At 39.6% G+C, this 14616-nt stretch overlaps 1 protein-coding gene across 1 annotated transcript in view; it reads right to left on the reverse strand.

Moving 5' to 3' along the window:
* Positions 1-352: 352 nt before the first annotated feature.
* Positions 353-14616, reverse strand: part of LOC116884342 (ankyrin repeat and KH domain-containing protein 1-like) — a 102434-nt gene continuing 88170 nt past the window's right edge. The window contains 7 exon segments of the mRNA XM_032885474.1: positions 353-682; positions 797-970; positions 5249-5358; positions 8267-8431; positions 9319-9467; positions 10692-10946; positions 12301-12474. Of these exon segments, the coding sequence (XP_032741365.1) occupies positions 679-682; positions 797-970; positions 5249-5358; positions 8267-8431; positions 9319-9467; positions 10692-10946; positions 12301-12474 (1031 nt within the window). The 3' untranslated portion in view covers positions 353-678.

Here is a 14616-nt window from a genome sequence, read left to right on the forward strand (position 1 = left end):
AAGGTTTCAAGCACTGAACTAGGAATTGGTACTTAGAAGTAATAAGCAGAAAAGGCAGGGCAAAAAATTGGGGATCACTATTAGGTGAAACAGCATCTCTTCCAGGGTTCCAGCTTACAAATGGATAGGGAGGGGCTGCTAGAACAATCTAATTCCAGGAAGGCTGCTGCCTGGAAAGACAAGAACTGCTAGACCTTGGCAAGGCTCAGGCTGTTGCTTGTGCCTGGCAATTCCAGTAGCCTTCCCTCATGCCCTGATTTTGCAGAAAGTGGGCCAGTGGGAGCTGGAAACAGACTTATTCCTTAGTTGTGCAGCTGTGAATTTAGCACTGAGGAGGACAATGAAGCCAAGACAGTTTTTTGAAAGTTTACTAAGCAGCCAGAAGGTGACATACTCTGTTCCCCAGTGCCAGCCCTGAGGGGAAGAGCAGAGTTAGGGAGGAATATGTATAGACCAGAGAAAGCTAAAGGCTTGGCAGGTTGCCCACTGCTATCCCTGGTCTAGCTGCCTCAGAACTAAAGGAAGCTCAGAACCAACAATTCACTCTTCCAGATTAGATGAGGCCAGCTGGCCCTGGATACCCTAGAAGGGGTGATGACAATAGTGGCATGAGAGCTCCTTCCATAACTCCACACAGGTCACTTTGCACTAGATTACATGTCCATTTCAAATTGTTCGTCATCTGGGGAGAGAAAACGAGAACACAGTTAACCCATCTAAGGGTTGGTAAGCCCTCTTAGAATTGAATCCCAACTCTGCTTCACAAAGGCAGTTAATAGTTGAACCATTTTCTTACCGGTTATCTCTTCCTCTGTCTGCTTCTGTTCCTTCAGCAACTCCAGCTTGAAGGGTGGTACTGTTGGGGGAATTGTGACCCCGGGGATCTGAGGGAGGCAGCAGGGAGGTGTCTGGGCAATGGGTGAGTTTTTGCACTCCAGCAGGAACTTTCTGTCGTAGATGATCCTGGTGCCTGTGAAGGAGTATGGATTGAGGTAGAGTTAGGAACTTGGACAGAGATTACAGCTCAGCTCGGATTAGGCTGGCAAACCATCACACTATAAAGGACTTAAGCACACAACCAAGTTTAGTCTAGGCATTCATTAAGGCAAGTTAAATATTCTAACTAAGTCCAGGTAGGGTGCTTTAGGGCTGGGGGTGGTGGTGGTGGTGGTGGTGGTGGTGGTGGTGGTGGTGGTGGTGGTGGTGGTGGTGGTGGTGGTGGTGGAAGCCTGAAGAAGGAACACCACACTTTAAACTTAGATACTTGAGGTCGTTAGTCTCCAGTTCTCATTGCTTTGATGTGTGTATAAAGTGGGGCCTAACCTCACCTCTTGCAAAGGAAGCTGCATTCTTTGGTAAACATGATGGGCCACTCACCTATCCAAAGTCTTTCAGGGCTAGCCTCACCCATGGGAATATATGGTCAGCAAAGTATCCTCAAAGATCCCTGCCCTGTTTTTGCTGTTCCCGTCTGCTTCCACGAAGTAGGTAGAAACCTGTTTGCCAGCCCAGCAGCTTATGATCCAGGTGCTACAACTACTACATATTATTTGCTGCTTTCTGTTGAGGTCACCTATTGCAGCGGTTCTCAACCTGTGGGTTGCTATACAAGGGGTGGATATCAAGCAACCCTTTCATGGGGGTCGCCTAGGACCACCAGGAAAAAAGATGTTTCCATTATGATTCTTAACTTTAGCAACAAAAGTAATTTCATGGTTGGGGTTCACTATAACATGTATTAAAGGGTTACAGCATCAGGAAGGTTGAGAACCACTGTTATATTGGGACCTAGGACTAGTGATTTTGGTGCAGCATAGGCATGGAGCACAACAGAATTATCACCCTGAATTGCCAGAAAGCCAAGTATAAAGCACTGTTTCACTGCTTTGGGTTTTCGGGAAAACAAGTTTCAAATAGGCTTCCCTCAGTGCTATAATTTGAAGAGAAGTCTGAGAAAGCAATGCTAAGATCGACCCCACCTCACCCTCATACTGTCCCACAGAGCACAGACCCCTGCCCTGCCCGCTGACCTCCCGGGGTAGTGGCGTATAGTGTGCCGCCAGGCGTGGTGCTGTAGCCGTCTGGCAGCTGGTCCCGGGACCCTGGAATTGGGCAACTCGTGGACGTGGACATAGTGAGCAGCAGGAAGGCAACAGCTGGTGCCTTAAAACCGTGGAAAACAGCTCTGAGGTGGAGGCAGTCGCAGCAGGCAATACTAGGATACGTCATACCCGGGGCGGGCCACTGGCCAGTTAACTTGAGGGCTCCGCCCACCTGCTCCACCCACCTGCCCAGGAAACTCTGGATCTGTACTGACTGACCTGAGAGATAGATGTTGGTTGAGAAGTTTATTTACTAGTAAGACCTGGATGTTGGAAGGAGTAATGTAGTATTATTAACCACGTTTTATGATAAAAATATGCCCACAGGTTTTATAGGAGGGGAAGACAGGATCTCATTTGAGTTGACTTCAGAGTTTGGATCCTTCAGCCCAGCTTTGTAGTGCCACGGATACCAATTTGTTGTAGTTGGTCAAGGTATCCTGATGGCCTACCCTTGAGCATAAGCTTTTTGAATATGACACTTTTAAAGGTCAGTAAACTAGACACTGGAGGAACACAGTAGTCAAGATATTTACAGCATGGAGGCCAGCCCTTTGATCAGACATAGCTAACTGAGAGCTTGGTAAGGAAGGCTTAGCTGTTAAGCTCTCTGGAAAGGAACAGAAAAGATAGGCTTGCCTCACAGACTGGATTTTATTTAGACTATTACTATAACTTGGTATGTAGACCAGGCTGGTTTGGAATTAAGAGGTCTATCTGCCTTTACCTCTGAGTGCTAGCCTTAAAGGCATGCACTACTAAGCCTGGCTGAGATTGGTTTTGACAAAATATCTATGCACAGTGATTTGACAGGAGATTCCTGTTAACGCAGAAGCTGCAGGTTTTCAGAGTCATACTGTAGGTAGCAAGTGTACATACATTTTATTATTCCCAAAAAGGTACTGACTGGAGTCTCTTACAAAGTGATGCATGACTGAATAGACTGGATATTGTCTGACAATTTAATTTCACTTTTAAGCAAACTGAGAAACTAGCCCGTTGGTTCTGAATAGAGGAATGGTGGAGAGGATGGATGGTGATACTGCAGATGAGTCAATTGGGTAGTGGCAATGGAGACAAGAGAAGTGGATGAAATTTAGATACACAAAAGAAGGACAAAGTGGGAGCCAGTAAGATGGCTCAGTAGATTAAAGCACTTGCTGTCAAGCCTGACAGTTTAAATTCAATCCCTGGGACTTCATAAAGTGGAAAGAGAATCAATTCCTGTAAATAGTCTTCTAATCTCTACACAGGCACAGAAACATGCACATATCCCTCCCCCAATAAGTGTAATAAAAACTTGAAGGTGGAAGATAAAGTGAACTGAGCAAGGGCAGGCTGAGGAAAATAGAGATAAGCTAGGGTAACGCCCAATGTCCTGGCTTGGGAGTCTTGTAGCTGTAACTATAAAAGGGGGAAAAGGGGGGGGGGGGAAGAAAACAGAACACTGTAAAGAGCTGTAATAAACTGGTCAGAAGTCCAAGGGGGAAAACTGTCTAATTATTCATATATGAATAAAATGAAACACAAGAGTATGGGATGTGATCATTTGAGAAGATGCAGTATACGAAGAGGTTTGGCACACCAGTTTTTAATTAAGAAAGTGATTCACCAAAACAGACTGAGAAAAAGCAGAAATAGAACTCTAGGGGCTGGCTGTATGGGGTGGTACACTCCTTTAGTTCCAACATTGGGAAGGCAGAAGCAGGCAGATCCCCAAGTTTGAGGCCAGCCTGGTCTACATAGTAAGGCAAACAACCCAAAACTGTAGGAGCTGAAGAAGTAGCTCAGCTGTTAGAGTGCTTGTGCAGGTTTGGTTCCCAGCACTACCAAAATGAGAACAAAAGCCAAACAAGTTCAGAGGTTTTCAAGCAGCGATATGAAGCGAGGTCTTCCTTCTTTGAATCTCTTTATTATAAAACAGCAGCCAGGATCACTACTATTGCTTTTCTTAGGTTAGCTTTTCTATAACACACTTGAGAGCTGTCAGGTCTCGGAAACTAGAAAGAAAACCAGACTCTACACGAACACAAATAAAGCATCAGAAGCTCAAGTCACAGGGTTAACACTAATTACTAGTTGATAGAGAAGCAAAACAACCAACCAAAAATCAAAAACAACAACAACAAAAAGAAACCAAAACAAAAAACAAACAAACAAACAAAAAAAAACAACCCAAAAAAACTGCCTAGGAGATACAATTAAACTTATAAGACTAATACCAGGCAACTATCATTTAAGGAAATAGCTTTGAATTCCCAGTAGTGCCACCAAAATAAAGCAAAAGAAGCTGGGTTTGGTGGCATAAGCCTTATTCCCACAAATGGGTAGGCTGAGGCAGGTGGATCTTGTCTTTTAAGTGAAAAGTACCCATAGACCATTCAAAATCAGCTAATGTCTTCATGATCTTGTCCTCTAATTTAGGTCTTGAGTTTCTTGTTCTCTTTTTTTTATTATTTTGATATGGAAGACTTCCTGTCTTATTTAGACTGGTATTGAGTTCCTAGGCTCAAGTGATTCTCCTGCCTGAGGAAGAACTTTCAGCCACGTCACTATGCCTGGCTTCATGAACTTTATTGGATGTGGTACTAACACACTTAAGATTTTGATACTTAAAACCCACCTTTCCACATTCATTTCCTAAAGTAGAGAGTGAAGGCAAAAGACCTAGCCTGTGCTCAATTGCCAAGTCACTAAGCATAAATAGAAAATGCAACATCACCACTGTCCTCATCCCAGGACAGGGTCCTCTGGGAAGATACTGTTTGGTAGAAGTACTTCTTGCTAGTCATAGAACAAGATGTTCAGAAGCTGTTTTCCTACAGGCTTGTTTGCCTCTTCTGGGTTTACAACATGGTCCAAAGGTCTTTAATACTAGGACAGAACCATGCATAACAAGTCCTCCCTTCTGGCCTTTTGCTGGGGAGGTGTTGTTGAGATAAGTGTCTCATGGAACTGAGGCTGGTGTTAAAATGCTGCCTCTACTTTGTAAGTGCTGGGTACACACTAGTGCACCACAATGTGAAACTCCTAAGCCTAGCTTTCCCTTTCTAAATGCTAACTCAAACTGAGGACAGATCTTTTTTGTAGTTGTATTTCAGTTGGGAAGAGGATAAACACAAACCATAAGGCTTAAGATTTCTTACCTCTGGTTAGAAGAGGCCACAATTGGCTGTCCAACTCTCTTCTTTGGTCTGGTTAGCTGAGGTGATGGAATTTCTCCCTTGAGAGCAGGGACTGAAGAAAGCACACTGGCCTATAAAAGGGCAAGTCAGCACACTGAAGCCACAACGATTTTAAAGAGTTCGAAAACAACAATCATTTTATTATTGAACTCAACAATATTTGAAAGAAGTGGATCTAGAAACCTTGAATATACAATTTTATTCTTTGAAAGACTTTTATTCTATTTTATTTTTATTCACATGTGCCTTACTTAGCAGGATGTTTCTTAAAAACTTAAGGGCTCACTATGGATGTGTAACATTTTCTTCTGCTTCCACTAATTTCCAAGTCAATACTGGTCTCTAGAATAGGTTTTTGATTCCACTTACTTATCAGAAACAAACCTCAGAACTCTAAACATTTTCAGTATTCCCAATGCCATCCATCCATTTTCATTGATAAGAAAAAGAAGAAATTCTGTGTTAGAACTACAAGACTCCTTTGGGTTAATTTAAGTTTGATTTCATGTTTAGATGGGAAATGCAAAGCCCAGCAAAGTAAGATGACTTGCCTAAAGCCACAAAGTTTTAAAGTGACAGAAATGAAAATAGGGTTTAGTCCTTTAACTCTTACTCCACTGCACCCAGACTGCCTCCCTCCATCCCTTGTATGTTTGGAAAATAATCAAGTTCTTACCTGAGCTAGGTTTTATCCAATGTTCAAGTTGGTAAAATAGCAGTAAAGTAATGGCAGGAAGAGGCAGGAAGAGGAAGAAGAGATTATAGCAGGTAAAATAGGGCTGGGATTAGGCTACCAAGATTCAAATGAGAGGAGGTGATGTTAGTGAAAGGGAAGGAGGAGAGTCTCCCCAGGAGCTCCTTCTACTGCATAGTTCCTTTCTTCCCTAATTCTCTAGGGCTTCTTTCCTTTCTCTTTCAGCTCCTGACCTGAGACAGAATTTCTTCTTCTGTTGTATTGAAGGCTTTGAAATAGAATTAATAAGGGTTCCTCCAGATTGTTCAAATACTTTATAGAAAATTAATGTAGAGTAAAACTCACCTTTTTGTTCTATCAAATAATTTACGTAAGACTACACTTTTCTATTTCATCAAGAGTAGTCTCATTTATTTCACCAACTCTAGGTGATTATTTTTGTTTTCAATAGGAGGAAGCAATAGGTGATCAAAGGGATCATTCTGACCTAGAGTGAGAAGGCCTCGAGAAGACAGTAAACTTCACATGAGTGATACTTTCCAAATTCATCAAAATAGAAGGTAAGAAATGAGCTTAAGGAAGCTTTCTCATATGTAAAATGGTATGGAAGACCGAAGAAACCAGTTACATATTACACAGAACTAACATGGTATTTTTGGCCTAGTGATGGCTTAGGACACGGGCAAAGATTATTAAGAATTCTTCATTGCTGTTAGAGTAGAAAAGTGCTGCTTGCATGATTCTCTGCTTGGTTGTTAAGTGCACTTGCACACACGTGTGTTTGTGTGCATGTTATGTGTGCACATGCAAACATGAATGTGCATTCTTTTTTGTTTTCTCTAGTCCATAAAATATTGTTTTCTTTTAAACACATTTTATAAAGCTGGGGCACATTAAAACAGAATTGATGACCATGTTTCAGTAGGAGAAATTCCTTTCTCTGTTGTATCAGGTTCTTGTCACACAATATGGTTTAGCCAATCTATTCCTGTGTTTTTATGATTGATTTGCTAAGCATACCTTGCCCTTCATTTTTGAGGCCACTGAACTATAAACCCAGAACTAGTCATCTATTTATAAATATTAATTACTCAGAGATTCACCATAATTGTTTACAGAAGCCATCCCTTCCCCAGCTTTTTATGTCCCAACTCAAAAGCCAAGAAGCACAAAAGGAACACAAAGTGAATGACTTGGGTATCCCTAAATCTGTTCAGGGTAGAGGCTAAGGTTCTTATTGACACAGTCAAGATCCATAAAGAGCAAAACCTATGAAGTGGCGTATTTGCTAATGTCAGCTAAGATAAACTGTCAGGGTTTGAATGTTCTTATATTTAATAAGATAAAAGTCAGGAGAATAAGAAATAGCTAACAAGAGTTAGCAGTGCTTTTATGCCTGTCCAAGAGGCTACAGTGTTAAATGTGAAAAACATGTCACAAATAAATACGGCATTAGCAAATCTAATTCAATATGGCAGTGGATTGGCTAGTACCTTCATGACCACTGAAAGGACCACACCCCACTTCTAAACACTGTTCATTTTTTTTATTGAATATTCTGGTAAATATTTCACATTAATACAGGCTACATTAAGTAGAGCCACTATATGACAAGAAATTTATTCATATTTTTTCCTTTTAAGTATGTAAACAATTATACATGTATTTACCACCCTAAAAAGTTGAAACATGTACTTATTTAATTCTTCTTCACGCAAGTAGCACTCATATGTTTAGCCAAAACCACTAGGTTCATCTGATCTCAAGTCAAAAATGGCTTAACTAACCAGAGAACACACTCAGGTGGACAGTACACAATGGGCAATCAATTTTCCATTGTTAAAGCCTCAGAGAGTATTTTAGATAGGCACATTAAAAAAACAAACAAAACAAAACAAAAAACCCCAGAGTTCTTCCATAGTCATAGGTTTCCCAAACAAGGCTAAAAGAGGAAAGACCTTCTAACTTAGTTGACATATTTGAGATGCATGTTTCCAATATGAGGTGCCCACGTGCCAGGCCAAATCTGAAAAGGGGGAGGAAAAATTGGAATTTCTAATTAGGAATCTTTACACATTTGTGAAATGAATATATAAATTCAATGGCAATGCACTGTTTCTGCCTAGAAAGAATACACATACAAGAAAAAGAATGTTTAGTAGCATCATCTTGACAATGAAAAACTTAATTCAGATTAACAGTCATTATTTAGATCTTACATTTCCCATCAAACTCAGAGTCCTGTGACAGATCTGAAAATTGGAAGAGCTTTAAGCCTGTTTTACCTGCTGGGCATCAGTGCATTCAGTTGAGTTCTGGATAACTTTTATCATGGGGTTCCAAGCAGGATCTGGGTTGTGAAGTCCATTGAACAGTGGGCCCCCTGGGACATCAGCAAGCTGAGGGTGAGAGGGTATAATGGTGCCTCCATACATGGAAATTGGCAGACCCTAAAACAGCAGAAAAAGAAGTCTTAATCATGAAACGATGACAGATAATGATTCCATTAATACTGAAACCTCTCTAACTCCTTTTTCAAATGACTTCAGAGGATTCTATTAATATATCATGGTACAGGACGGAGAAATCAAGTGTTGATCTACATTTGCAGTATTTTCAACAGAAGAGAAAACCAAACCAAACCAAACCAAACCAACCAACCAAAACAAAAAAAGAAAACCAAAACTAATCCAATACAGAATTACTAGGAACTTTCCCCACACTGGATAAAAATATAATACACTTAATTTTTTCCTAGTTCAGCTTCACTAATAAGTTTATACTAATAAGAAGAGAGGCCAGGAGATGGCGGTGCACACCTTAATCCCAGTGCTCAGGAGACAGAGGCAAGTGGATCTCTGATTTCAAAGCCTGGTCTACAGAGTAAGTTTCTGGATAGCCAATGTTACACAGAGAAACCCTGTCTCAAACCCCATCCCCCCCAAAAACAACAAAAAAAGTAATTCTTCATAGTGTTTATAACTGTAATCTGGCTATTAGGCAGCCAGGAAACTGAAAGAGTGCAAAAGAAAACCAAATTCAATAGCCAGTTCTTTAAGAGGGTAGAGCACCTCCTTCAAATACGTGGCATAGAAAGCAAAGCAGAACTCAACTCTCTCTTTAGAAGAATGGAGACATCTGCAGGACGACAGACGGCAAAGTACTGTAAGACAGCAGTACCCACTCTTAAAACTGAACAAAAGACCCGACGGTACTAGAAAAAAAGGTGATTTCCATACAAACTATTCCTTAACAGGTTACTATAGTGGCTGGCAGCGTATCAAAGTTACAATGACACACGTTGATTCACTGTAGAAAAATCCACAAAACCACTTACCATTGGCTGGTGAAAAATATTAGTGGGAGCTACCATTCCAGAATCATCTCTCTCCATTGGTTGATGCTGGGAGAATGTGTTTGGGTCTGATAACTGTTGATGCATTGGATGGTTTCCTATAACAGATTGTGACCAACCTGATAAGCCCTCTAGAAAAGAGAATTGAAAACAGTGTTTGGTATTTATTTGGGCAAAACAATAAAATATTACTTTCTTTATATCAAATTTTATCAAAATAGTCCTTCTTAAGAGTTCCAAGAACATTTATCACAGTCTGGCAGGCCATACCCAATCAATTGAACAAACAAAACCAAGTTCCTAGAAAAACAGGTGAATGCCTTGGCATATTCCCAATTCCTTATCTGAAAGAACTCAAATAATCATCTTATTCTGCACTGGAAACCTTTAGAGAAGAATTATGCTCTGAGTCCCACTTTGTAGTCCAGGCTGGCCTGGAACTCATGCCCATACTCTTTCCTCAGCTTCCTGAGCTGCCATGTCCAGCTGAAATCTTTTACTCCTGATAAACTTGGTATACCACCTCAAAAAACATTCCAGACAGGAATCCTTCAGAGATATACCTTTCTCTCACTGAACGTTAAATGTGGAAACTGAGGATTTTTTTCTTTTATATTTTGGTATGTTGTATCTGTGTGCCATAAAGAACTGCCCTAAAGAACTAAAGTTTTTGCCTCTGTGTGCTATTAGAGAGTCAACCAATGGCTTTATATAGTCAAGGCAAGTGTTCTACTTGTGGGTTCTATCTCTAGTCTTTGGTTTTGTGAGAGAAGGCCAACACAGATTGGGACATAAACTTCCTGTGTAACTCATGCTGGTCTGGAACTGGTAATCCTCCTGCCCAAGGTTCCTGTGTGCTGGAATTATATGTGTGTACCAATATACACACACTTAAGGAGTTAATAACTCTGGGCTTGAGAGATGGCTCAGTGGTTAAGAGCACCGACTGCTCTTCCAGAGGTCCTGAGTTCAAATCCCAGCAACCACATGAAGGCTCACAACCATCTGTAATGGGATCTGATGCCCTCTTATGGTGTGTCTGACGACAGCTACAGTGTACTCAAATATAATAAATAAATCTTAAAAAAAAATGTGTATGTGTGCATGCCGAAATCTATGTGTAGTACACCACTTGCATGCAGGAGACCATAGAGGTCTGAAGAGGGATCAGATGCCCTGGAATTAGGGTTACAGGCAACCGTGAGCTGGCATTTGCTCTGCAAGAGCAACAAATGCTCTTAACTACTGAGTCATCTCCTCAGCCCTTCTTCCCTGACCCCTAGGAATTAAGTTTCAATGGCAAACTCTAATAACTAACTCAAAATGTCTTGACAGAGAGGGTAAGGTAATTGTACCTGACACAGCATTGACACCAAATGACCAGATCCCACTGTGTCCAACAGGAGCAACAAAACTGGTCCCTACAGGGGCTTGTGCAACAGATCCTCCTTGCCGAATCCTGGCCAACCTCTCTGTTCCAATAGGAGGAGGTATCTTTCGATCCTGACTGGCACTGTTTCCTTTTGGTTGTTGGCCCAATGTTGGAGGTGCAGAAGTGGCTGAAAGAGGTGAAGATGATCCCGAAGAAACAGATGGAATAGGAGAGTCACCTGGTGGCAAAATATTTCTCTATTGTTTTATTACATATAAAAACTAAAGGAAAATGAGAAACCTTGTAAAGACCTATTACAACAACATAGGTTATGTAAAGAAAAGTTCATTTAAAAGGATAATTCAAATTATCAAATTTCTATAACCACTGTTTAGACTACTTCTGCCTGAAGTTAAGTATAAAGAACTTATAGGGCTGGAGAGATGGCTCAGCAGTTAAGAGCACTGGCTGCTCTTCCAGTGGTCCTGAGTTCAAATCCCAGCAACCACATGGTGGCTCACAATCATCTGGAATGAGATCTGATGCCCTCTTCTGGTCTATCTAAAGACTCCTAAAGTGTACTTATAATAAATAAATAAATAAATAAATCTAAAAAAAAAAAAAAAAAAGAACTTGTAAGGCTTTTTTCCAGTGAAATTGGACAAAGCTAGAAAATACTACTTTACTAAATAATACTCTAAAAATATAATTATATCTTACATTTACTGATGCAGTGTTTAAAGAGTACTTAGATTACTGTTTGGAAAGCACCTGTTTGTTAATTTGTTAATTCTCTCCCAGTTCCATAAAGAAGAGAGGCTAAATGTTAAAATCATTCTAGAATTTAAGTGATAGAAATTAAGTGATTTGTCAATGGACTTCGGTAATACATGTAGTTTTCTTTGTCACAAAGGCTAATACAGACCAGGCATGGCCCTGCATGCCTTTAATCATGGTACTCTGTAAGTAGACTGATCTCTGTGAGTCTGAGGCCAGTCTGGTCTAATTAGTAAATTCTAGAGAAACCTTGTCTCAAAAAAAAAATCAAGAAAATAGCGAATAAGAACGACTTTACCACTAAATAAATAAATAAATAAATAAATAAATAAATAAAGCAAGCAGCAGCTGTAGCTTAGTGCTAAAGAACTTGTCTAATTATGTTCAATTCCTAGAAAAAGGTGGTTGGGGAAAATATCATATATTATATATGACACCAAATAATTTACATGTTCTAAATACTGAAATAAATGAAAATAAAAGTGGTTCTATAAAGGGCAATAACACATTCATAAAATGCAAAAATAAGTATGAAATCATACCTGAATGAGCACATACAACCAGTTTCTTTTCAAAGTTGAGAAATTTCACAATACTGCCCTTATGGGGGCCTTTTGTAAACTACAAAGTATATTACCAATTCTTGATCCAAAGTCCCACTGGAAACATTTTTGATTTGATCATATACAAAATTTGGATATCTGCATATTGCTTATTTTACTAAAACCACTACATAAAACTACATGAAACCCTGAAACAAATGGCTTAACAACTTATTCAAGATTCTTTGGAAAGAGTTTCTCTAGGATTCCTACATGTGTTTGAGGCACTTGTCCAAGGGTGGGGAGAAAAATGTTGTCTGTTAAAACTAGGAGTGCCGACAGGTGCTGGCCCTTGTAGGAAAACCCTTGTCCCTGGTATGCCAGAGAAACTTGTCAGAGGAGAAGCAGCAGATGGGGAGTTGCCTGAAGGGTCAATGGATGGCAATCCTGAAATAAAACAGGTCCAAGACATCCAATTAGTGAAGGCTTTAAAACAGGAAGTCAAAACATTTACTTAATATTTGTTTTCAAGATAAAGAAGCATATAGTTTATTTTTCATAAATCAGAGAAAATGTATATGTGATATTGTATTGCTAAAATCAATCTTTTAAAATCTTTTAATATCACCCAATCAGTATCTCTAGAAGAAAGTGAGCCCAATGTTTAAAAATGGAAGTCATCTGAAGTATGTTCTAGATAAATCCTCAAGCTTTTGTTATTGAATGGAACATAAAATAAGACCATATTGTATATGTCTACTTGCTATTTGTCCAATAAGGTCTGCATTCTCTTGAGGAAAATCTTTAAGTATAGCTAGTAATTTATAAAGTTACAGTAATTTCCAATGAAGGTAAAACAGCAAAATTTACCAATGTTTCTTTCTTTACAAAAAAGAAAAAAAGCCTACTCGAATAACATTAATTTCAGTATTTTCATAAACAAAAACTGCAAACTATATCAAGATTAGTTTGTATAAATCTGAATTTAGCCCTTAAATTCCACTGATTTCCCTATTAAGTATATTAGGAATATGAGACAATGTTTTAGAAAAAGATTATGGGTAAGTACTCATTTCAGGTCCCTAATAAGTAGTTTTTGCTTTTAAGTTTTTTTTTTTTTTTTAATGTGCATAAAACATAATGTGTGGGGATCATGCATTCAGGAGTTGGTTCTCATGGTCTACCATGTGGCTTCTGGGGATTACACTTAGGTATGGTGTTGATGAACCACCTGCCAGCAAAGAAGTAGTTACACCCATGTCCAACTTTATATTAAATATTTTATTTAAGTTTACGAATCCTTTGCCTACATGTATGTATGCATGCCTAGTGCCCTTTAGTTCTGGCACTAGGGAGGTTGAGGCAGATGGCTCTGTGAGTTCCAGACCAGCACACAATAACCTCAGACTGGAAAGGCAGAATTAGGAGGAGCCCAGGGGTTGCTGGCTAGCCAATCTAGCTAAGTTGGTGACATCAAGGTTCAGTCAGAGATCCTGTCTCAAAAAAATAAGGTGGAAAAGGACTGGCGATATGGGTCAGCAGTCAAAGGCCTTGCCATCAAGCCTAATGATCTGAGTTTTTAATCTCAGGAACCTATGTTGGGGAGAGAAAATTAACTCCTGCAAGTTTTCTTCTAACTTCCACATTAGAGATGAGTCAGTAAGAACACTACTGGGGCTACAGAGATGGCTCAGTGGTTAAGAGCACTGATTGCATTTCCAGAGGTCCTGAGTTCAATTCCCAGCAACCACATGGTGGCTCACAACCATCTGTAATGAGATCTGGTGCTTTTTTCTGGTGTGTCTGAAGACAACTATGGTGAATTCATATAAAAAAAAAAACCCAACAAAACAAACAAACAAACAAACAAACAAACAAAACCCTCCTGTTCTTTCAGGACCCGAGTTTGGCCCTAGTGTGTCTGATGGCTTATAACTGACTGTAACTCTAGCACCAGGGAATCTGACATTCTTTTCTTACCTGAGAATACTGTCATGCAGGCACATATGTATACACGCAGACATAAATAAAAACTGAAGAAATAATAACTGAAAAATCACTGGGGAGGATATTGGTATTTATACCCAGCCTCCTGGTGTATGTGCAGACACTGCCCCCCAATCTTCTCCCCAGAAGGAAAGTCAAATAAAAAATGTTTTCTATCACAGTGAATTTTTCTTTCACACTGAGGGTTCAGAAATCTCTACTAGTTCCGCAAAAGGAAGTCACAATAGATGCTTACCTCAGAAAAGAAAAAAAAATGTAGACAATAGTTTGGACAATAGTCTTACAGGTTATTTCTATTAGAAAAATAACGGTTATGTTTTGCTGAAAAGACAAGTAAATCTAAACATATCTGAAATAAAAGTTAAGGCTATACCATATCCAGAACATAAATTAGTATTGTAAAATTAGCAAAAGGGTGTCATGGGCTAAAGAGCAATTTTGCAATTGGAAAGGAAACATTGAGCAGTAGCAGTGTTTCTTTCTTTACAATTATTTTTCATTAAGTGTTTGTGTGTATCTGTGTATGTGCACCCACATTTGAAAGAGTGCTTCAGATTTTTTTGTACTGGAGTTATAGGCAGT

This window comes from Rattus rattus, chromosome 15 (genome assembly GCF_011064425.1).
Source record: "Rattus rattus isolate New Zealand chromosome 15, Rrattus_CSIRO_v1, whole genome shotgun sequence".
In the NCBI taxonomy this organism is placed as follows: Eukaryota; Metazoa; Chordata; class Mammalia; order Rodentia; family Muridae; genus Rattus; species Rattus rattus.